The sequence below is a fragment of the Larus michahellis genome, chromosome 1, assembly GCF_964199755.1.
Source record: "Larus michahellis chromosome 1, bLarMic1.1, whole genome shotgun sequence".
NCBI classification, from domain to species: domain Eukaryota; kingdom Metazoa; phylum Chordata; class Aves; order Charadriiformes; family Laridae; genus Larus; species Larus michahellis.
This window is the reverse complement of record NC_133896.1, coordinates 144,242,659-144,265,866: the sequence shown is the minus strand read 5'-3', so window position 1 is coordinate 144,265,866 and position 23,208 is coordinate 144,242,659. Positions and strand designations below refer to the sequence as shown.

General features: G+C 38.6%; 2 protein-coding genes across 4 annotated transcripts in view; one reads left to right on the top strand and one right to left on the bottom strand.

Moving 5' to 3' along the window:
- The window catches only part of PUDP (pseudouridine 5'-phosphatase), a 71,833-nt gene extending 55,398 nt beyond the window's left edge, over nucleotides 1–16,435 (bottom strand). Inside the window, exon 1 of the mRNA XM_074606992.1 lies at nucleotides 15,777–16,435. Within this exon, the coding sequence (XP_074463093.1) occupies nucleotides 15,777–16,293 (517 nt within the window). The 5' untranslated portion in view covers nucleotides 16,294–16,435. The remainder of the gene's footprint in view (nucleotides 1–15,776) is intronic.
- The window catches only part of STS (steroid sulfatase), a 118,309-nt gene continuing 110,733 nt past the window's right edge, over nucleotides 15,633–23,208 (top strand). Inside the window, exons 1-2 of one of the 3 annotated variants that reach the window (XM_074606961.1) lie at nucleotides 15,633–15,807; nucleotides 16,537–16,722. The gene's annotated coding sequence lies outside the window, so the exon portion shown is untranslated. Of the gene's footprint in view, nucleotides 15,808–16,536; nucleotides 16,723–23,208 lie in introns of those variants that run through there. The other 2 variants (XM_074606979.1, XM_074606969.1) reach the window with 2 other exon arrangements.

Sequence of the window (23,208 nt, the reverse complement as noted above, 5' to 3'; positions counted from 1 at the left end):
GCTATGAAGGTTATGCTTTCAGCTATCTCAAAGGGGAGAGGGTGAAAATTATTTTGCTAGAGTGTGGTTCTGAGTATAATGGAAATGTTATGTTATGATTCTGTTTTGAGTGTGACAGCTTAGAGTTGCAAGAAACACTGCTGTGTACCCTACTAAATGAAATAAAAAACCCCATGTGTTCAGAGACTCAAAGAGTGCAAAAAACTTTAGTCCATCATTTCATTCTTCCATATGATTAATGTGCTAAAAATAAAAACCAGATATTGTGATCCGAACTAGGAGTCATTCCACTTTCACTCAATCTTTCTTCCTTTCTACCTCAGTTCTGCAAGCCGAGGTCAAAGTTTACATCTTGAGACATAAGCAGCTTCACTCTCCTGTGGCTGAAATTTAATAAGCCTGACACAGGAGTTACTTCACTGGGGTGTGCTCAGTTCTACTGCAACAGGGCTTGCAAAAGACAGACTGGCAAAGTATACGCTCAATAAGCGGGTAAGAGGAGATTTTTTACTTTCTTTCCAAAAATAACCCCAACTTCCTTCCCTCCATCCACAAACTAAAGAAGAAAGAAAAAAAAAAAAACAAAACAGAAAAACAGTAGCCTTTCTCTCACTACCCAGAATTAGGTCCAAATCTACTGAAATCAATTAAGTCACAATGGTACAAGCAAGAGACAATCAAGCTCACAGTTTCTGCATATAAATACGCTAGATAAGGTACACATTTCCAATTCCACAGTAACTAACCTGAAATTAGATTTACAAAAAAGAATTCTTTGCTCCATCGCAACAATTTGCTATAATTCTACCTGTAAATGTGAAAATTGTTTTTGAAGGTGCATTGCAGGCAGCCTCACGGTTAGAAAGGGGTGAGAAGTTTAAGGAAATTAGGAAAAAAATAGTGTCTCTGATTAACACCTGACAAGGTGTGTCAAAAATAACAGCTAGAAACTATTAATATAAGCATCACTTACACAACTATACATAGTAACTGTGAAAATGATTATGGACAGCCATATTCAGCAGTATCCAAACAGATCTGATGCACAAAATCTAGAATGGAGTGCAGAAGTTAGTAACACCTGAACATGAAATAACTCTGAAAAATGTCATTTTTAACAGGCACTGTCAATAAATAGGTTCCCTGACCCATTGCAGAAATTTCCTTTTGCTTGATCTAAAAAATCAAGCTTACAAGCAGCAAAATGAAGTGTGTCTGCTTCATTTGCTGAATACACTGAACTGAGCCACTTGAACTTAAATGACTTTCAGACGAAAAGATTAAGTCCTAAGGCTACACCTTTTGATCCATTATGTTTTGAAGCTGTTACAAGGATTACCATGTTCTAGGCATACAGTTAAAGCAGCATATCCAGTTAAACAGGGTAACTTATGTGTCTCCTAAACGTAAGGAAAAAAAACCCTAGAAGGTATACAAGTTGCAATAATAAAAAAACCAGCTGGTCACTAAAGACCTTTCTCTTCTGGAAACAGGCAAATGCATAATAGGCCACATCTTTCTAATAGACTGTGGATAGTAGTTTTCAAAGAGACAGAAAACTGCACAAATGCAAATCTGGTATTCCATCAACAAGCTGAAAAGCCTTTTGTTTTTTTCTGTTGTCTGAAGAGCAAATCCAACTACCAATATAAGAATCCAATTGTATGAAATGTTGCAATCAAAGAAAACACAGCTGAACACTGTTGAACATTGCTCCAGTCTACTCTCTACAATGTAAAGGGCAGTTTTAGTCACTGAGCTTGTCATAAACAAAGAGGTTGGAGGTTTTTTTCTTGTGTTAGGTTGACACAGTTCACGGTGGTATTGCTACAGGGCTGTCGGCCTGTCATCACTTCTGTTATGGACTTGTATTTTCTAGAGCTTTAAAACTTTGCCGGTTAAAAACAAATAAAATGAAATTATACAAGAATTAAAGCTTTTTTCTTTAGGAAAGGGATTTCTTCTGACAGTAACCTCTACCTTATTGTTGTTATTCATAGCATCACAGCAAAGTTTGTGTTGGAAGGGACCTTTAAAAGTCATCTAGTCCAACCTCCACTGCAATGAACAGGGACTTCTTCAACTTGATCAGGTTTCTCAGGGCCTCATCCAACCTGACCTTGAACACTTCCAGGGATGGGGCATCTACCACCTCTCCGGGCAACCTGTTCCAGTGCTTCACCAACCTCACTGTAAAACATTTCTTCCTTATATTTACTCGAAATTTACCCTCTTTTAGTTTAAAACCATTACCTCTTGTCTTATCGCAACAGAGACTGCTAAAAAGTTTGTCCCCATCTTTCTTATAAGCCCCCTTTAAGCATTGAAAGGCTGCAATAAGGTCTCCCTGGAGCCTTCTCTTCTCCAGGCTGAACGACCACAACTTTCTCAGCTTGTCCTCATAGGAAAGGTGCTCCAGCCCTCTGATCGTCTTCATGGCCCTCCTCTGGACATGCTACAACAAGTTCATGTCCTTTTTACGTAGAGGGCTCCAGAGCTGGACATAGTACTCCATGTGGGGTTGGAGCAGAGGGGCAGAATCCACCCTTGACCTGCTGTCCATGCTTCTTTTGATGCAGCCCAGGATACGGTTGGCTTTTGGGGCTGCCAGCACACATCATTGGCTCTTGTCCAGCTCTTCATTCACCAGTAATCCCAAATCCTTCTCTGCACAGCTACTCTCAATCCCTTCATCCCCCAGCCTCTATTGATACCAGGGGTTGCCCCAACCGACCCAAGTCTAGTTCGCTAGTCTGCCCAGGTCCCTGTGGATGGCATGACCTCCCTCAGGCCTTTCAACCACACCATTCAGCTTGGTGTCGTCTGCAAACTTCCTGAGGGTGCACTTGATGCCACTGTCTACATCAATGATGAAGATATTAAACTATACTGGTCCCAATACAGACCCACAAGGGACACCACTTGCCACTGATCTCCATCTGAACATTGAACCACTGACCACTACATTCTGGATGTGACCATCCAAACAATTCCTCATCCACTAAACAGTCCACCCATCAAATCTGTATCTCTCCAATTTAGAGAGCAGGATGCTGTGGGGGACTGTGTCAAAGGCCTTACAGAATTCCAGATGGATGACACCCATAGCTCTTCCTTGTCCACTGATGTCATCACTCCATCATAGAAGGCCACTAGGTTGGGTCAGGCAGGACTTGCCCTTGGGAAAGTCATGCTGGTTGTCTCAAATCACCTCCCCGTCCTCCACGTGCCTTAGCGTAACTTCTAGGAGGATCTGCTCCATGATCTTCCCAGGCAGAGAGGCGAGGCTGACAGAGCGGTAGTTCCCGGGATCCTTGTTTCTATCCTTTTTAAAAACAGGTGCAATGTTTCCCTTTTTCCAGTCACTGGGGACTTCACCTGACTGCCATGACTTTTCATATATCATGGAGAGTAGCTTGGCAATGACACCAGCCAGTTCCCTCAGGACTCTGGGATGCATCTTGTCAGGTGCCATCGACTTCTATATGTTCATGTTCCTAACATAGTCATGAACCTGATCTTCTCTTACAGTTGGAAGGACTATGCTCCCCCAGTCCCTGCCTTGTGGTCCCATCCACTCAAGAGGTGTGGGGCGTACTTCTTATTAATTATAGAAAATCTAGCATGTCTCTTGAGAATTTAGGGAATTCTCCATGGAATCCCTCCCATAGACTGTGGGAGGAGTTTCAGTAGGTCTTGAATTGGAAATGGGAATCATCTGCATTGTCAGTACTGAAGCCATTGAAATACATCATCATCATTCTGAAAAAATAATTTCCTCAGTAGTCTATTATTGTCTCAAAGGCTCCATTATAGACAATTCAAGTGGGTAATACATTTTTCAAATTTAGACTATCATTAAGTACAGTTATAGAGTACCTGTAATCATTGATCTTTGTGAACTATTTGGTTGAATATTTGATTTACATTTATGGGCCTGTATTATCAATAAAAACTTCACAGCTTGGAGGAAAGGAGTAGGTACTATTATTTAAACAGAATTGTAGGACTTTGTAACATCTGTTACCTTTCTATCCAAGGGAAGAGCAATATTGATAAGGTACACCATATTACATCTCTGATAAGGTACAACACCTACGTACTGGGCACCTTGTAATCACTCATGAATACAAATTTAATCTTTCCGAATTATGTATTTCCATGCTGTGCTCATCTCTAGAAAAAAAGAATGGCATGAAAAAACAAGGTTTTGGGGAAAAGTTATTGATAAGCACTACCATATATGCTGAAGAAGACTCAGATAAGATGAGGATTTCAAGACTTTAGTGAGAACAACTTCTAGGAAAATCAGATCAAATCTCAGCTGGCCTAAACTTACAGAGTGTGTTTTTCGACAGCAAGCCTGTTTTTAATTCACAGCACAAGACAACTACTTTTAAAGAAACAGGAGGAGAGAAGAAATGTAAATGTAGGATCCAACCCAGAAAGAATGAATGGGTATTGGGAGTATTTTCCTTATTGTAAATCTTTTGAGATATACTTAGGAATAATGTTAGAACATTACGAAATATAATTTCTTGTACATACAATTAGAATATAAAGCACAGAACTCAAGCTCCCGATTTCAGTATGCAAGACATTATGAAGAGAAAGGTAAACTAAATATCTATTGAAGAGTACACAGAGGAAAAAAAGTGCTCTGCCTTCCTTTTCTTTTTATACAAATACAGAAACATTTGGGTCAAACAGGAATATTTGTTTTAGTCCCTTGAAAGCTGCAATTATAACAGCAGGAAGAAAAAGAAAACAGGGATCTATTCCATGTTGAGCTACAGTATTAGAAAAGGGAATGGATGAAGAGGGGAATGACTTCCATGGTTTTGCTATAAATCTTAGAATGTAGCTTTTCGTTTTTCCGTTAGCAGTAACTTCTAAGAACATATAGCCATTTCTCAATTAACCAAGGCAATGAGGAGAGGAAAAAATCAAGCTAACACACAATTTAATCATCTTGCACTATTGCCTGGGGGAGAGGCAGGGGGAAACACAGAAAGATTTATGTAGATAGCAGCTTTAACCAGTGTAATGCAGACAGGCACCAGCTACAGATCCCAAAACGCCAACTCTTAAAGCCAAGAGCTTTGATTAGGGAAAAACAAGGCCTAGTTCATCCATAAACCATATAACCCAGCTATATTGTTAACTCGCCATTATGCAAAGAGACTTCTTCAAGAAAATTTTGACACGTTTTTAAGGCATTTTTCTTTGACAACTTCAGAGGTACTGAAAAGCCACTCATTATCTTAATAGTTATTTTAAATGGAAGAAATCCTCTCCTTTGCATACATACCCACACACAAAAAGGCATGCCCTGTATCTCTAAAGCTTTATCCAGGAATTGCAGGGATTTATAGAGCACCAGAAATTTCCAAACTGAAAGAATATTATTTGAAAGATTCTGAAGTCTGTAAAACAAACAGATACCTAGAAAAAATAATACTACCATATACAGAAAGCTTAATACTGTGATGAACACTTCACAGGCTTTCTTCTATTTATGAAATATATTTGAGATAAAAGCAATATACAGACATAATATATCCAAGGAACGATAACTGCAGAATTTAGAGCATAGGCTAAGAAAAACCTTAACAACAAAAATAAACATAAAAGAAGAAAATTCATAATGTTATGACACTTCCCTCCCATGATGCCATCAAAATTCCTAAGTTTTCTCAGAGACGAAGATGTCACATAAAGACTGCTATACAAAGTATATTCACAATACGTGTATATATGCATAAGTATTGGTATAAACTCTTATGTTGTTAACACTGCCATCAATAAGTACACTTACTTCTGTAGGTCCATTTTGGAACTCATAGGCTATTTTTAAACCCTGGGACCTGGAAGCACTCAGGCCATATGTTATTTCAAATCTTGTCCCAGCTTATGTGTAGACTGCCTTCTCTCCCTACCATCCTGCTTTTCGTAGGAAAAGAATGGTCTGGACAGCAAGCAGTAATAGTGCCACAGCAGACTCCAGAAAGCTCTCCTCTCAGGGCAGTTCAGGGACCATCCTGGACAGGTGAGGTTGCATGTGACGGATCACAGCCACACAGAAATTTTGTGGTGGTATAGCGTGAGGTTTTTTAGGAGACACAGTTGTTTCCAAAGGTATGAAGACTTGGTAATAGACAGCTAAAAAACACTCCAAAAGCTTTTTAAAACTTTGAATACTATTAGCAGGTAAAATCAAAAAACCTGTTTGTTTGGTTTTTTTAAAATCTGTAAAAGAAAACTATCTTTTTTAACGAAAAAAAAAGGTAGAACTGGCATTAGTACGACAAGTGATATAAAGATGAAAAACTTTTTTTTTTTTTTTTTAAAACTAACCCTTAGAACCTAGAACTTCAATTTTATCTTGTTATTCTACAGTGTTCCAAGTGCACAAGCTAATTACCTGCTCTCTGTAACAAGTTCCAAAAGACGGAACAGGAATAGTTTACTTCCATTTTGAAAAAGGCAAAGCCATGATAAACAGTAAACTATGCAAAGTCAAGGGTGAGTCAAACATTTTAAGAAACTAAATTTTACAATACTATACAATTTGCCATATAAAGTGCCACATAAAAAGTTTAAAGTTCTAGAACATACAAAACCAGAACAGTAACACTAATTCTTGCTCTTTACTCTTAGATGTCTTCATTCATGGAAAATGAAGGCATTGAAATTAAAAATGAGAGAAGGACAAATATCATAAAAATATGATCTACAACAATAATAACAATGCAAGTTATTAGGCAGAGGAGTAGCAATTAACTACAATACCTTAGTGGCCCAAATACTTTCATTTTCCTGAGATATGTTCCCCATGAAAAACTGTTCTTAATTTTTAAAGGCTAGAAATGTATTGCATTGTGATACGCTCTTTGTGGCTCCATCTCCCCTGAGCCACAAAGCAAAGAAGGTTTTGCTAGTCCAATAATAATATAATGCTATAGAGAGGATTCTGTCCTATCATAAAAAGATCCACCATTTCACATGGTGTAATTTTTTGCAGTAATGGTTTTGTAGCAGAATGATGATGTTATCCAAGGTTATGTCACTTTACAGGCATGCACGGGTCTACTCTTCTGCGCTGAAAATACAGGTTAAAGAAGCTTTCTGGATGCAAATTACAAAACCAAAAAAAAATCTTTACCATAGAACGATTTATTCAAATGAAATTATGTCTCAGTGTACCCATGCTCCACCTTAAACCCATTAAGTTCTCCCTCTTCAGCCCTTCTGATACACTATAATCCCAATTTTTTCATTAAAACACACATTATCTTTCATTCCATTCTTCTTCCAGTATTAGCGCAAATTTTTTCCTCTTCATTAGAAGTGTTTCCAAACGAACAGTACCAGCGTCAAACTCATAAAACATCCCAATCCAACAAAGACACTTCCTCTTATGACTGGTCAGTAATCAAACAGCGGTCTATTAGTTTGAATATGTACTCTATGGCAGTTTACATTACGCCCCAATGGGCAGATTAAAGCAGAACACAATTTTAAAGCCATAATGTTCAGAAAGATGCCCCAACGTGAGCAGGCAATTTGCAGTATATGGCGACACTGTGAAAAAGAACCTGAGCGAACTAATATGTATGCACAGCAGACAATCAATGCCCAGGAGGGAACAAGAGGGCTGAGCTGCTTGGCAGCAAACCCAATCAGTTCAGCACCCGCAAGCACAGAACTGCTGCAAAGGACTAGCACACATCTATCCTTCAGAGAGCAAAGGTTACAGAGGGGCTGCTGGAACTATTACACCAGGTCAGAGAACGTGTATTAATGAGCTGGGAGAACGAGACACTGTATAACGCTGTACATATTATACAATAACAAAGGTCATGAGCAAATTCCTATGGATGTTAGACAGAAAGAATGGGCTGACAAATAATAAACTGGGCTTTCAGTTGTGTTGTGTTATCCTGAGACAAACCGAACATGAAACTTGTCCAAAAGAAGCACACATGGGCACAGCAGAGGCGAAAACTAACAGCAGAGGGAAAAAGTAATATATGGAGTGCTCATACATAACTGGTGCCCAAAGGAAAGCTTTCAAGTACCAGAAATAAACCGGTTTCAGAGACACACAGTCTATTAGAAGTAGGACTTATTTGATGAATTTTACAAAAATATATCTCAAAAGGGAAGGGGGAAGAAAAGTAAGAATACATTTTTGAAAAGAAATCAGCTATTACATATAATAACAGCAAAACCTACTTGGAAAAGAGCAGTGTTCACTTAGATGCAAGTCCTTCCAAATTACAGCATTAGATTTACTACCAAACTACTATGGAAAATGGTACCTAGTATAAGATGAATTTAAAATTATTAAAAGCTGCACAAGAACAGAAAGCATACATAGAGACAGTGAACATTGATACTGTCAATAGGTGTGCAAAATTTTGCCAAAAAAAAAGAACAGGGAAAAGAAAAAAGTTGTCAGCCGTCAAAAAAAGAGCCTCAAGAAACAGAGACAAGCATTCCTTACTGGTTATTGAAGGAGAGGAAGTAAAAGTGAGATAAATAAAACAGGATGGTTTTCTCCTAAGTACCAAGGAAAATCTTGATAAAGGCTGGCAGTACTTCAATGAACTTTGGGTCGGAACACTGATTTTATTATTATTGTAAAGGGGAAGGAAAAGGATAAATCAAGGTCAGGAGACACTGCTAGAATCATTATAAGATATGGAAACGATTTTGGTTAAATACTTCTCAGTAGTCTTGTGAAAGAAATGAGAATCAATAGAGAGAGGTACAGAAACTCGTAACAGAAGCAGCAACAATCATGAGAAGTCTCCACATCATGCAAAAGAAAATCAGTTGTCCATACTCAAAGCAACAGACATGATGTTTGAAGGGAGAAGATATTTAGCTTAATTGCTTTTGTGTTGTTAGTTAACACAGTTTCTGGTCTTTAAAAGAACAATGATCATATTCTGAAAATTGTCGTCACCATTAAGATCTGTTGCCAATTAAAAACAATTTAAGAAAATTAAGAAAACAGTTAAACAACTAACACCCACCCACCCCAATATTAGAAGTATAAATGCAAGTATTCAAGAATAAGATTGTCTCTCAGAGAAAAATATATCAGCAGAACTCACAGAGCAGAATTTTACTGGTAAGCTGTCATACCCAGACAAATTAAGGTGTCCTTAAAAATTCTCCTCTCAAGAGTTCAATTATCCAACTCACAACAAGGCTACATGAATGAATTACGTCTACTAAGAACAAGAGCTGCACAGTTAGACCCAAGATGGCATACAGTGTAACCACTGCCAGTATGCAGAAAAATAAATCCAGGGTTGTTAGTGTTATTTTTCTTTTTAAGTAAAAAGAAAATTGGAATGCAGCAGCTGGAAATAGCATTATTATAAGCAAAAACTCTATGAACCTTTTCTTTGTGTGAAATTCTGTTCCATTTATGACACCTTATTATTTACTTTCAAAGCAAAGTAATTGGAACTTTATACACAAAACAGTGTATGTAGCCAACAAATATAAAACCTTATCATCAACAAACAGATTGGAAAATCTGTATTTAGGCACAGAAAGAGAGTAATTTTTATAAATGATCAAACTGCTGTGTGCATCCTTAAAATCACTAAACAGAGCCTTTAGACTCCTAGCAACTTCAAAACATACCTCCCCACTTACTAAAGGCCCTCTTCACAATTGAATGTATGTAACAGTCAAAGCTAAAGCCACATTATTAATAGTGGAAATTTGAAATCTCTTGGGATTATTTACTATGTTTGGTGTTTTTTTTCTTTTAGAACCAAGTGTTTTGAGTCTGGTGCAACTAATAAATAAATAAATAAGCACCAAAAATGCACTGCATTTGTGTGTAATTTATGTGCAATATTAAGATAAAATCATGGATCTTTCAGCTTGGGAGCATTCCTCTCTTAATTCTCCAGGGAGGTAAAAAGATCATTGCTAACACTGCCCATGGCATTTTGAAATGCAGTAGCCATTACAGAAATGAAAAAAACCTGTTCTACAGATGCTAAACTAAACTCTGATTCTTGATTATTCTAACCACAAACAACAGGCAACCATGTGGATGGACAATTTGCAAATCAATCAGGGGAATAACAGAAGTTAGACTCTAGGTTAGTACATTTGTTGTGTCCTTGCCAAAATTTTCCTTGCTGCTAAATTAAAATGTTAGCTTTCAAGCATATGACAAATCTTATTTACTCTATTTATGGTTAGTTAACTCTTAATGAGGAGCTGTTTTACTTATCTCCAAAATTTGCTTGTGAAGCATCTATGAAGTATTTTAATCTAATAATATCCTTAATCTCTTTGTTTTTGCAACAAGATACAAGTACGAAACACAAGGGCAAGACAGTATTTTTGTTTCCTTCTTTGTTCCCCGAAATCAGATGGAAATGGAGAATGGCAAGAAAGAAAGTTTCCACCACCTAGAAGCAGAAAATAGGCTTACAAGATTGCCAGTTCATAGCCTAAGAAGATTAATTCCTGCACTTAAGCCGTAACAGAGGACAATCTAGAGAGGACTGATGTTTAGTTGAATTGGTGCTATTTGCTCTGATGCAGAAGAAATAGGAAGCTGTTTTAACCTCCCATTCACACTGTAAAATAAAAGACAGCATGTGCATAAGCAAACTCCAGCATGGAATTCTTACCAGTTTTCTTGTAACAGCAATCTCCTAGGCAACTTGTGCAATGAAATGAAAGGAAGAGTACATTTTTGACTTCTGACCTTGTGACAATCGGTAGGTAACACTGGGGAGAAAAAAAACATGCCAAAACTCTTGCGAATCTCACAGCACTGCAATTAATTTAACTGCAAATTAATTTCTCCTACACTATAGACAAGAGATTACCTGTATGACCAGCCATGCAGGAGTTGCTTAGAAGTGAAACACAAGAATCCAGCAGTCTTCTCCACACAAAGGAGACAGCGGCTGCAAAAGCATCAACTTCTGATTCCACCTGCCTAAACTACTTCTTGCCCCCCTGTGAATGGTCAGAACAAGCTGCTATATCTGTGCCTGTACAGTCCGACACGACTTTGAGTTATGGCAAAGGTATCTCGCAAAACTAAGCTGCTTTAGAAACCATCTCTCTTTTAGATCTACTTGAATATGCTGAATTATGTTATGTAAAGATGCCGTTTCACAACACTAAAGGATACCGGCAAGGATAATAATTTACATAAAACGATCACTACTCTTAACAAAAATTTAAACAAAAATAAATACATGACTAAACTTTCTATACTAAAGTGTCATGTTCTCTGCATGTTAATTTAGCTTTAGTTCAGCTTTAAGCACAATGCTAAGAAACATCGTATCTTTGCCACAGTCTTCCTACATTCATTTGTCAGTTAGGAAAGGTTAATATTATACATGCAGCTTGTAGAGAATATAATTTCTAATTTAAAATATTTTCAGCCCCCTACAAGTTTAGGCACAGATCAAAGGCAACATTCAATCCTGTCTGTGTTCTGGTGGTGGGGTAGCTGTTGGCCACAATTACGTAACAAAACTTGTCATAGCTGAAAATGCAACCTATACAGTAAGTTGAGAAGATAGATCCTAGGGGGCATGACTCTAGCTGTATATTTTGTACAAATTCAATAGATTTTTTTCTTCTGTATCTTCAGCTTTGGTTTTATATGTTTTTATAGTATGCTAAAACGCCGGGATAGGATATTAAACACTACAACTGCAACAAAAGTATTTCTTTAGGTATCAAAGATCTGTAGCTTCTGTTCTCTTTTTCAGCTTTTTATTTTAGCCAGCTAACCCTGTACTCTGTGTGTCAGATAAGTGCACACGTAAGTAGGTTTAATAGTTCTAATTATACTACATTCTAGCTGTTAGAACAGCAGTCTTCTGTAGGAAAAGACTAAAGTATTTTAAGAAAGAGCAATCTACTGTACAAGTTCTGAGCATTTATTGTTAGGATTTGCTGTAGGCAAGCATGAAGAAATTTAACACTACAAGAGTTCAGGGGTTTTTGGTTTTTTTTAAAGTACAGTAAAAAATAAAATTTAATTATTCCTTTTCCACTCATTTATGCTATACAGTGAAGTGAGCACCACTTATAAACTATGTTAACTAAATCTTGCTGTATATGTATAATAAAGCAGGATGCAGCTGTAGAACAATAGCACAAAGGCTGTTTTTTTCTATTACAGCTGGAGTTTCTTACAAATAAGAGTCCTTCAATTAATTTTACTTATTAAATAAAAAGCTGTCTAGAGGTGCTGTTCACATGTTTTACTTTCTAAATTAGAGCACTATTTTCCATTGTGCTAATTTCCTGGCAACTGGAATGACAGACAAAAAACCTAAGATGTCACTCAACAGCTCAAAGGGAAAGAGAAGCTACTCCAACAGAAGAAAACTCCAGAAGATGGGTGAACCGCATTGATCGTAAATGCTGAAAAAAGTGTGTTAAATGACACTTCACATAATGATACAGAAGGACTCTAAACAAAAGGGATGAAGTACTTCCAGTGGTAGTTCAGGGGCAAGAACTTCCCTGTTGAAGGTTAGCTGATATATCAAGGTGGGACTCAAGGACAACTTAATCAGTGTCAATTATGTTAAAGAGGTGGGGGGAGGTAAAGTCACAGAAGACCAGACTCAGCAGCACTCTCATATAACCTAGCGTTAGCCACTAAAATATATGGATGCAGGTTCTGTGGTGTAACACTTGTATTGTTTCCAAATTCAAGAACCTTGTAAGTGCCTCAGACCTCATTTAAGGATTTTACACTCACAGTTATGAAGTATTCACGAATATTTTTGAAATCTTCCTATCATTAGATATTCTACCTTCCTTAACCAGAAGTAGGTATGTCAGCTATAGAAAGCAAGTTCATGCCGCATTACATTAGATCAATTTAATGTTCAATGTTTCATCATTTATAGATCAATTAATATTTGGTCTATAAAATTGCCATCGTTTAGGTGAAAACTTCCAAAAACAGTAACATACATTTTCAGACACTACTTCATTGTGAAAATTATTGCACAACCTAAGCTTCAGATTCTGAAAAATGCAGTCAGCTATCGAGGTACTTAAAAAAGTTACAAAAGTGTAGTTACAGATATCCAATACCGAAAATTTTGTCTGTGCTCTTTCAAAGAAGGTAATTTTATGCAGATTTCTATAGATTCTAGAAATATGTATGTAATTCATTTTACCATTTTCAACGTGACACATGTGACATCAAAAAATTCATAGGAAAATTAAAGGGGGAAAAGGGATCTTAAATTTCTCACCTAGGTTTACATCAACATAACAATTTGTCTTATTCAGAAGATTTACAGCAGACCGGTTGGACAGAAAGCATGTAGCCTGTATGCCCTCTATTTCATTCCTTCCCCAAATTATTCCAGATTTCTTGAAACAATTAGGAATCTTGGGGAAGTCAAGCAGTCTCCTGACTGCCTTTTTGCCTCATAAGGGTCACAAGTCATCGTGAAACAAAAATTACATTAAAGTTGTGACAGAAATCAAAGTATTTAGAGGCTGAAACATACTAGAAGTCCTCTGAAAGGAAATGTACATTATGAAAATCATCCAGGTGGTGTACCTTTTATGCCTCTATACTGGAAGACACTTAAGAGTATTTTCAGTTTAATTTTGTACATAATTATGGCTTTCATCACACCTGAAAGATACCCGAATTACAAAACATTCTTTCTACACAACTTTTTTAAATAGAAGAAATCACATCCATGTTGTAGCGTAACAGTAACTAGGGGAATGGAAGCACAACACAACAAAATATTTATCAATGCAAAGGATGCCTCGCATATAGGGATAAAAATAAATTATATCAGCATGCATAAACTCTTCACATATTTTATATACAAGCACACAAAATGCCATAATTTACTTCTGCTATTTTATTTGAACCCAGAAAGTGACAAAGTATTTCTCTGGAGCCGTACTGTATAACAGATAAATTTAAAAACAATAAGGAGTAGGTTTATACCTCAAGTGTCTCTATCTTGGCAAACCTAGGCCCAAGAATTATGGATCCTTTATAATTACTTTCCCAGTATGAGGTGCAATTCATAATCTAGAGTATTTTTTATGCTTCTTCACTGTATGAACCCCAGAAGTTTGGAGAACTAAACATGACTCAGAACCTCAATTTATATTGGTTTTACCCATTTGGAATGTTACAGAAAGGCAATTTCTAAATACAGACAGGATAGCATCTGAGAAAAACGTCTTTAGTTCCTAGAATATTGTCCAAAGCTAAAGCATCTGCTCTGTAAATACCTGTGCATAATAAACTCACTTAAAACTAATACAGCTATCTATCCATATCAATGATTAAACACTCATTGCTTACCTAGACTGTCTTGGTCAGGTGAGTATTCTGTGTGAAGCACATTTTCAATTTCTGCTAAAAAGCAGTAGTAACTAAAAAAGCTTTCCTGAAAGTTCTAAATAAGAATGAAATTAAAATAATTGGTTCTGGATTAAAAAAAAAAAAAAACCAAACACCATCAAACAAACAAAACCCCACATAACCCCAGGCTATTTGAGACTCCAGTGGTGAAATTGAAAATGAAACTAAACCAAATCATCTTAATCACTGTTCTGGATAGCTTATGGTGAGTGCAGATGAAACAAACAGAAACAAACCAAATGCTGCAAACTATTCGTGTTACTGCAAGTACAGCCGGTTTTGTTTTAAACCACGATAACAGAATTGCCTTCAACTGTTACAGGCGCCAAGGAGGGGAAAGTGCACGTTTCTTGGAAACAGAATAGCTCATTAGAGTTCACTGCAGCCTTTCCAGAAACTGCAACAGTTTGGGTTCTGCAGAAGGAAGGCACATGCCTCCAAGTTCCCACTTTCTAAGAATTCACCTACATCCCAAGTTGCTTCCTGTGCAATAATCCACATAGACTACCTCAAAAACCAAGTCAGGTACAAAAATATTCCATTATTTTACAGGAGACGTGCAGCAGAAGGCCCTGATTCAGCAAATAGTTAAGACCAAACTTAAACAGTGTTCCAATCACACTGAATATTCATTCAAACCTCAAGATCCAATCTCAATGTAGCGTGACAGATTTTAGAATAACCCTGCAAAGATGAAAGTCTATCGACACAAAAATTGGGAGATGACTACCACAGTGGTTTCCAGGCTTTTCAGGTGAGGACTCTGCAGCTCTAAATGCTGAAAAATGCTCTCCTGTACCCTGCGCAGCACAAGCCAAACCCCAGGGTAAGGGACTGGCTATTCTCAGCCACCTCCTGCGGACCCCCGGCCCTTGGGCTCCTCCGGCTCTGCAAACTGGAAAGCCGTCCTCCGCACCCGCTTTCCCAGCACCTTAACCCCAACCGACCCCTCACCTCTCTCCCCACAGCCACCCTAACCTCATTTGGCCCTCTGCCCTCAGGCGAAACTTGCCCACAGAAAGGCAGGGGGTGGCGGGGAAGAGGAAATAAACCGTTTCCTGTTACTTTACTCTCTGCAGCCGGGTTTAAGCAACGCCGGCCGGGGCAGCTCGGCTGCCCGCCCGCAGCTGGGAGCCCCCCAACGAGCGGCCGCGGGGGGCCGGCCCGGTCTCGGGAGGCGCCTGAGCGGAGGGGCGGCGCGGCGTGAAGGGAGCTGCCCACCGCCAGCCACGGCCCCTCGCCGCCCGGACAGCCAGGCCGGGTCGGGCCTTGCGGCGCAGTGGGACCGGCCAGCACGGAGTTGGGGGGGGACAGGCAGGGGATAGGGCCGAAGGCTACACACCCAGCAGCAGGCCGTCCATGTCAAAGATCAGGTGAGTGACCGGCCGCAGCGCGGCGGAGGAGGAAGAGGGAGCGGACATGGCGAGGCCAGAGCAGCCGCGGGGGGGGCCCTCCTGCTGGCGGCGGCGCAAGCGCGCTCCGCCACGGCGGCTGGAGCCAAGGGGGAGCGGTGCCACTGCCGCCGCCGCGGGGCGAGGCTGGGCCAGGTAGGGTGGGTCGGAGCCGTGTGTCGGTTGGTGCCGGGAGCGCCGTTGGGTGGGCGGGGGGTGGAAGAGCACTCCCCCTCCTCCCCCCCCCCCCCCTTTTTTTTTTTTCCTTCTTCTTTTCTTGGAAAACCACTGACCAGTTTTCTTCGTGGGCCTCTTCGTGGAGCTCGTTTCCTCGCAAACTTTTGCGTGCCTGTGTAGGGATTTTAAAAAGGGTGATGTTACCGCTGGGTCGCAACGGGAGCCATAAACAAAAAAGCGCAAGTCTGTAAAACTGTAAGAAAAGAGTGAGGTAACAGTGTGTAAACCCATTTCTTAAGGGCTGCTGATGCGAGCTGTGGGTTGGTTTGTGTGTTTTTGTTTTGTTTTTTGTTTGTTTGTTTGTTTGTTCGTTTTTCTGAAACATTCAAGAAGTTTTGAGGCACAGGAAACACGTTCTTGAGATGAAGCAAAATCTTCCTGAGTGGACACATCACCTGGTTTTGACTGGGCACTTGTGAGGGAAAGAGGTGACTTTTCCTCATCAGTCTTCCCTTTTCTGTTCTTTTCATGTAGGTAACCCGCCGTTGGGCATAGAGACTGTTGAAATACCAGTTGCAGAAGCAGATATGAGAAGAGCTGTACCAGGCTCCCCAGGTGACATACTTGGCTTGAAGATTTGTACTCCTTCACAGTTCTGCGAGAAGGCGATGGTTAGTGGCGGCTTCGCAATAAGGGAAGTCCTGTCTCTTTTGTCTGTAGGTACGCCTCTCAGCAATTCACGTTTTCTCTGACAGAGCCTTCACCATTTTAGCAAATTGGTCGTGTTTTTTAAAGCCCTAACTGTAGGTGTCATACAAGCATCTTTGAATTTTAATTTAGCCCCCTTACACATTTTACCTACCCCCAAAATTTATCCCTTAAAAGAACCGTTACCCACCGTTTGTGAGAAATATCATTAACACAAAGTCCTCATAACTCCTCCTATCTTGGAAATAAGAAGACAAATAAAATATCCTTGGCCTTTAGTTTTACCTTTTTAATAATAAAAATTTACTTTCAAACAAAGTTTTTTGACTTTTGGGTTGGCTGTCTGTTTCTTTTCTTTTTTTTTAACTTGTCACATTTTGTAATGATTATGTTTGATAACACTGCTTAGGCCTTGTCTGTGTCGGCTAGGAAAAGACTGCACAGTGCCTTAAATGTGTTTTAAGAATGTCATGCATAGTCGTGAAGTGCATCTGTTAGTTCTTGCATAGGTTCAAGAAAATAGGTCCTGTGCTTCCAGATTAAATTTTTCTTTGTAACCTTACGAGTGTTAAGAATGCACACAGCTCTTGTGTTCCTGCAATAAACACTGTACAATTACTCAGTGCTTCAACTTCGTTTCAGACAACACATGTGTTAGTTTCCTTAGTTGTCCACTTAGGTGGAACCATAGCTAGCATGAAAAGAAAGGCCAAATCCTAAATATGGTACGTCCAAAAAAATGTTAATCTGTTAAAAAGGAAAAAAAAATTATTATAGTAATCTCAATACTTGTAATATTCTGCTGTTCTAAGGAAGAATGTGTTTCTGCTGTAAGACTGTATGCTGTTGTGGCAAAAACTTCAGGAGGGTGAGTAATGAGGTTGTGTATGGCAGTTGTACCTGAGGTGGATTCATTCACTTTCTAATTATCAAGTATTCTAAAAAACCCACATTAATTGTATTTGTTGGCATAGTAACACCTCTACTTGTTCACAAAAAATCTACATCAGTCGGGTATCTTGAGTCACTGTTCTAATTGGAGAAAAAGCATAAGTATTTTGATTACAACTCCACCTTCCCCTTTGCCCTCCCCAAAAGGGGAAATACTATTTTTAGTGTGTAAACCACCAGTTCATGTCATAAAACATAAGGTTTATGCCAAACTTTAAAGTGCAAATCCTAAAGACAACATACTTGAAAAAAACCCACAAGTGATGAACCTTTTTAGGGTTAAGTGGTCTGTGATACAAATCTTACTGTGCACATTTCAAGACAGTCAGGTTACCTGACATGCTGACAACCTCAATTGGCTTTGCTTTATTCTGGCTCATCAGTGATAATCAACATAATGTTAGCTTACTTGATTCTTCAAAGCTACATTCAAACACAGGAAAATCTTCCCGATGTACACAAACTGTTTAGGTTTATTCAGCGTGACTAAGTCTTGTCTAACAGAATAAAATGGGATGGAAGTCCAAGCAAACTTGTAATTTGTCATGGACCATAGTTTTCTAGATGCAAAAAGAAGTGAAAATGCTGACCTAATTTTTATTTGAGCGTCTTAAATACTTCTCAGCAGTAGTAGGTTTTTGTTGTTGTTTTTTTTAAGAAGGAGTGAAAAGAAGTTGAGATTAAGAATTGTGCAGTTGATTTTTTTGTTTGCTGCTTCTTTTTTTCTTATTTATTTTAAGTCTGTTTCAAGTGAAGAAGACTTTAATAACTTTTGAGTTGTGGGAAGCATACTGTGATGGAGGTACAGTAACTATGAAAACTGATAGTTAATTATATGCTTACTAACTTGATGTCTCCTTATTGAGAAGGCTGACCTTGGGTTACTGAGATGCAGTTGTGCAAGTAGACTTGAATCATGCAAAGTCTGAGGAACACGGTTAACTTCATGTACATTTTTAAATGAATTTAGCTTGCTATTTGGGCACATACCAAAGCAGACAAATAAATCTTTGCCAAGTTTTACATTTTATGGTGTTACATGGTACATATACAGGTTTTTAAACGACTGTAAATTAGCTGCCTATAGGTGTTCCTTCTTATCCCAAACAAGTCTATTTTCTTTGGCTTTGTAATAATATTAAAATCACTTTGGTCTTGTTGTTCTTCCATATGAGATGAGGTGAAAATACTCAGGTGTGTATTCACATGGGGTTATTAAGTACGCAGCACAATGTTTATGTACGCAATCCTCCTAACCTTTTCTTTAATGTTTGTATTGTTTTTTGGGGTTTTCTTTACCTTAAAACTAAAAAGTTTTCCACGTCACTGGAATACTTGTGACTTAAGTTCTTTTCCAGGCAAGTAAAAGCTTCAGAATACGCTTAAGTGTTTTCTTGGGTAATACACTTGACTCAAAAATTGCAGTTTCCTATTTCGCTACTTCATATTGTGCTTGAAACATGAATTCAGTTACAATTTTTTTATAACATTGATAGGAGCATCATGCATTATGTTTCACATGGAAATGACTGACTATTTTTCTTGTTCTGCAGGCGCCTTGGCAAAGAGGATAAACAGATTATAATCCATTTGAATTTGAATATTAAAAAAGGATCTAAAGACTTGAATAAATCCAGTAATTTAAAAGCTTTCACAATGATTTACATGAACAGCTGTTAAACCCACTATTAGTAACAAATTACTTGGAATGACTTAGAGTTAAATGTAATTTAATTCAGGTATCAGCTGAGATTCACAACAGTTGCTATAGTTGAGCCTGTAAGCCCTCAGAAAGTGAAACCCCTCCCAGTGCTGGATGTCACTAAACAAGAGCTTTTCCCCCAAAGAATATGAATTAAGTGAGATTTCTTGTTTCAGTTCATGTTTTTATGGTTGCAGAAGGGAAAATGGGCACGTATCTTAAGGCTATGAAATAATACCCTACACCTGCTGATCTAAGTCATGTTTTATTGATTACATAAGTCAAAAGGGAGTATATCCTCTTTAATGAATCGTCTTACAGCCAAACAAGTAGGGGGAGGAGAGCTGTCCATTTTCTGGATTTTGATATTTACCACCAATTACAAGTGAGTTAGTTACAAAGGCAAGAAAGATGATGTGTTATGCTTCAGGAGAACAAAGTGAAGAAGATAAATGTTGGTCATCTGTGAATGTAGACGAAGCACTATCAAAAGCTGCTTAAGCAGCAGTAAGGGGTGAAATTTTCTCAAAGCCAACCAAGCACACGAGGAAAAAAGGGGTCTACGATATTTTTAGATGTCAATTGTTGTATTTATTGATGGGATTGTACAACAGAACGAACAGTTTCTGAAGCTGGGAAATGAAGGCTTAATGCCATACTTCAAGCCCATTTTGCTTTCCATTGAAATCAGTGAGAGTCATTTTCTTCTATGGTTTATGAATTAGTTTTTAACATCATTTTTGGTCATCCAGTAAAATATTTGCTACATGGAGGCAAAGTGTTCAGGTGATTAGCAGTGTTATTGTAATCGAAATCCTGAAGTGCTTAATAGGTGGGTCCTCTTTAGCCCTAAACTATCAGAAGGATTAGGGCAGAAGGGAATGCATCCCCAGATAAGATCTGAAGTGTTGTATCTTCTTTTGCTTTTCCTATGTGATGTGGGCTTCCTCTGCAGGATCATTTGCAACTTTATTTATCTAGCTTTCCATTGTGGCAAGAGCATAAAATATTATTTATGCTTTTAGTTTCCGTGTCTTCATGTGAATTTTATGGCTGTATTTTTTCGTCTTACTACAGTTCAATTGTTACAAATTATAGGAAATCTTTTGTATTTGTAGCGCCATGTGGAATACACGTTCTGTCAGCCTTCCTGAGCAAGACATCTATCACTTGATAGAACTGAATGCAGTTCCCCTTCCAGTGGTCCCTTTTAGTCTTGTGTTCCTAAGCTCAACCTCTTCAAAGGCTGCCGTAATTACATCTTCAGATGGAAAAGAGAGAGAAGGAACTGTGATTCTCTGGGTCACGAGGTCTCTAAGCCACTGATGTAGAATGCTCCAGATTCAAGTTTTATGTGCATGTTCTCCACTCAGCATGCAGCAAGCTGTGGAGTTGACTCTCTGGAGCTCAGACGTTCTTCCCTTGTGGATGCATGCCCTTACAATTTTTTACCTACCCAGAAGGGTCGAGCAGAGATAAATGAGCTCACTGACACTCAGCCCAGAATGTCTACGTGATCAGGGTAGGCATGCTATCAGTCTAGGTAGTGCAGGGAGGCTGATGGAGGTCAGCTATTGTACAGTACCACAACCTTTCCATTTTTGCAGTGGTTCTAGCAGTCTGAGTGTCTAGATCTGTCTAGCCAGAGAAGTTGTCGCACCGTGCTGGAACATATGAAGTACCAACTCTGATCAGGAAGCAGAAATGATGGGAAGGGAGAGGAGAGGGGGCAGTACCAAGCAGAGTTAACCAGCTGCTTTTTCAATCCCTGACTAAGGGAGTAAGGACTTTTCTGTGGCTGCAGTAGTTAGTGTACCCCCCATCAAGTCATAACTCCCTTTGGGGAATTCTTCCCTCCTGAAGCTGCTGCCTTCTCTTCCTCGCTACATGTGCAGAAGGGCGCAGAAGGGCAAACACTGGTAGTATACTTCAGAACATGCTGTTGTGGACAGCCAATGTCAAATATGCTTTGTGAGCACTAGCATATAGGGCACCGACTAATTTTTGTGTGAGGAAATAGTTCCTTCATTAGGTTGTCTGCCTACTTTAAGTTAAGCATATGTTTACATGCCTTGGGGAATTAGGTTCAGTGTGTTGTAACAAAACGTGTGAGAAAATAATGTAGCCTTATTTCTTATTTTACACTTTGAACTAAAATTTTCCTAGCAGAAGATCAGTAACAGATACTTGTTTTCATAAAACATTTGTAAAACCAAGAAACACCACTTGTAAATACTGATACAGTTATATGTTAGGGGTACCTACAAGGAAGCATTGTCGTCCCAGTGCTGTCAAGCTAGCGAGAAACTGATTATTATTTTTGTTTCCTGAGACAGCTAACACCATCTACTAAGTGCATTTCAAACATTTCACCTTGGGTTCTGTAAGGTGAATGATTGCTCACAGTGACACTGCAGGATTCAAAGATTCCTAAATTTCCATTTCACGCGCTTATAGGTAAGACCACAAGAGATGTTCAAGATTGAGATGAATTCTTTGCATTGAGACAGAACTGTATACGCTTAAAATGTCTGTCCAGACATTATGCGGAAAATTTTCCTAAATCTTTCAGTGAATCTTTTGCTCTACTAGGATATCCCATGTTCTTCCTCTACTTGTTTGTTTTTTTTCTTTATTTAACAAACTTCATTCCTTTAACCTTTCCTCATAAGTTAAGCTTTCTGAAGTTTTTAGCATTTTGATTGCTCTTCAGGTTTCTAGTTTTTCTGTATCCTTAGAGAAGTCCAGCACTCAGGTAAATTTTTGTAGCTGTGGGTTTTATAAGTGACAAATATGAAGGCCATCTTCTACTAACAAACTGCTTTCTTAATCTCAGATACAGAATTCCTTTGAATTAACATAAAAACTGAATTACCATTTTTGCCATAGTTTTATTTTGTTCACTAATGAATGGTTTGTAATTCTTACAAGTATTTTTTACTATTTCTGCTTTGTCAGGTTGTTCCCCATTTTGTACCAAGCCAAAAGCTGAAAACTTTTGTTGCAACTTGTCCAATTTAAAATTGTCTTTATGGATGACTTCTAGCTGTGTCCTCATTAATTAAAGACAGTCAGTATTATACTTCACTGAAAGAGATTGGTGGCAACATATCTAGCCCATGAAGAGCTTAATACCTCTTCATACAATTTGAAAGATTTTTCTGCAGTTTTTAAGTATGAAGAATGATTATCCTGCAAGCCTGATGAGGCAGCTATCTGCAAGAAGCTGTGTTGCAGAATGAATTGTTGTATTATTATCATTGCCCTCTACAACTGCCTGAAAGAAGGTTGTAGAGAGGTGGGTGTTTGCCTCTTCTCCCAGGTGAATAATGACAGGACCAGAGGAAATGGTCTGAAATTGCATCAGGGGAGGTTTAGATTAGATATTAGGAAGAATTACTTTCCTGAAAGAGTGGTCAGGCACTGGAACAGCCTGCCCAGGGAGGTGGTTGAGTCACCATCCCTAGAGGTATTTAAGAAACATCTAGATGTGGCACTTCAGGGCATGCTCTAGTGGCAGAGATTGTAGGGGGTTTTTTGTGTGTGTGTATGGTTGGACTCGATGATCTCTGAGTTCCAGATATAAAAGCCATTGTGACTTCCACAGAACTATACAAAGTCCCTCTGCAGTCCACAGATTTCACAAGTTCATATAAGGATTCCTCTACATTCTTCAGGATGACTATGTGGCTACAGAATTTTTAGACTGAAACTTGTCACTGGTGTTTTTGGATTAAACTGAAGAATGAAGTTTAAAAATCTTTTTTTTCACTGAAGATTTGTTGCAGAATAAATATCCTCAAACATCCAATAATCCAATTTGTACAAAGTCCCTAGAAATAGTG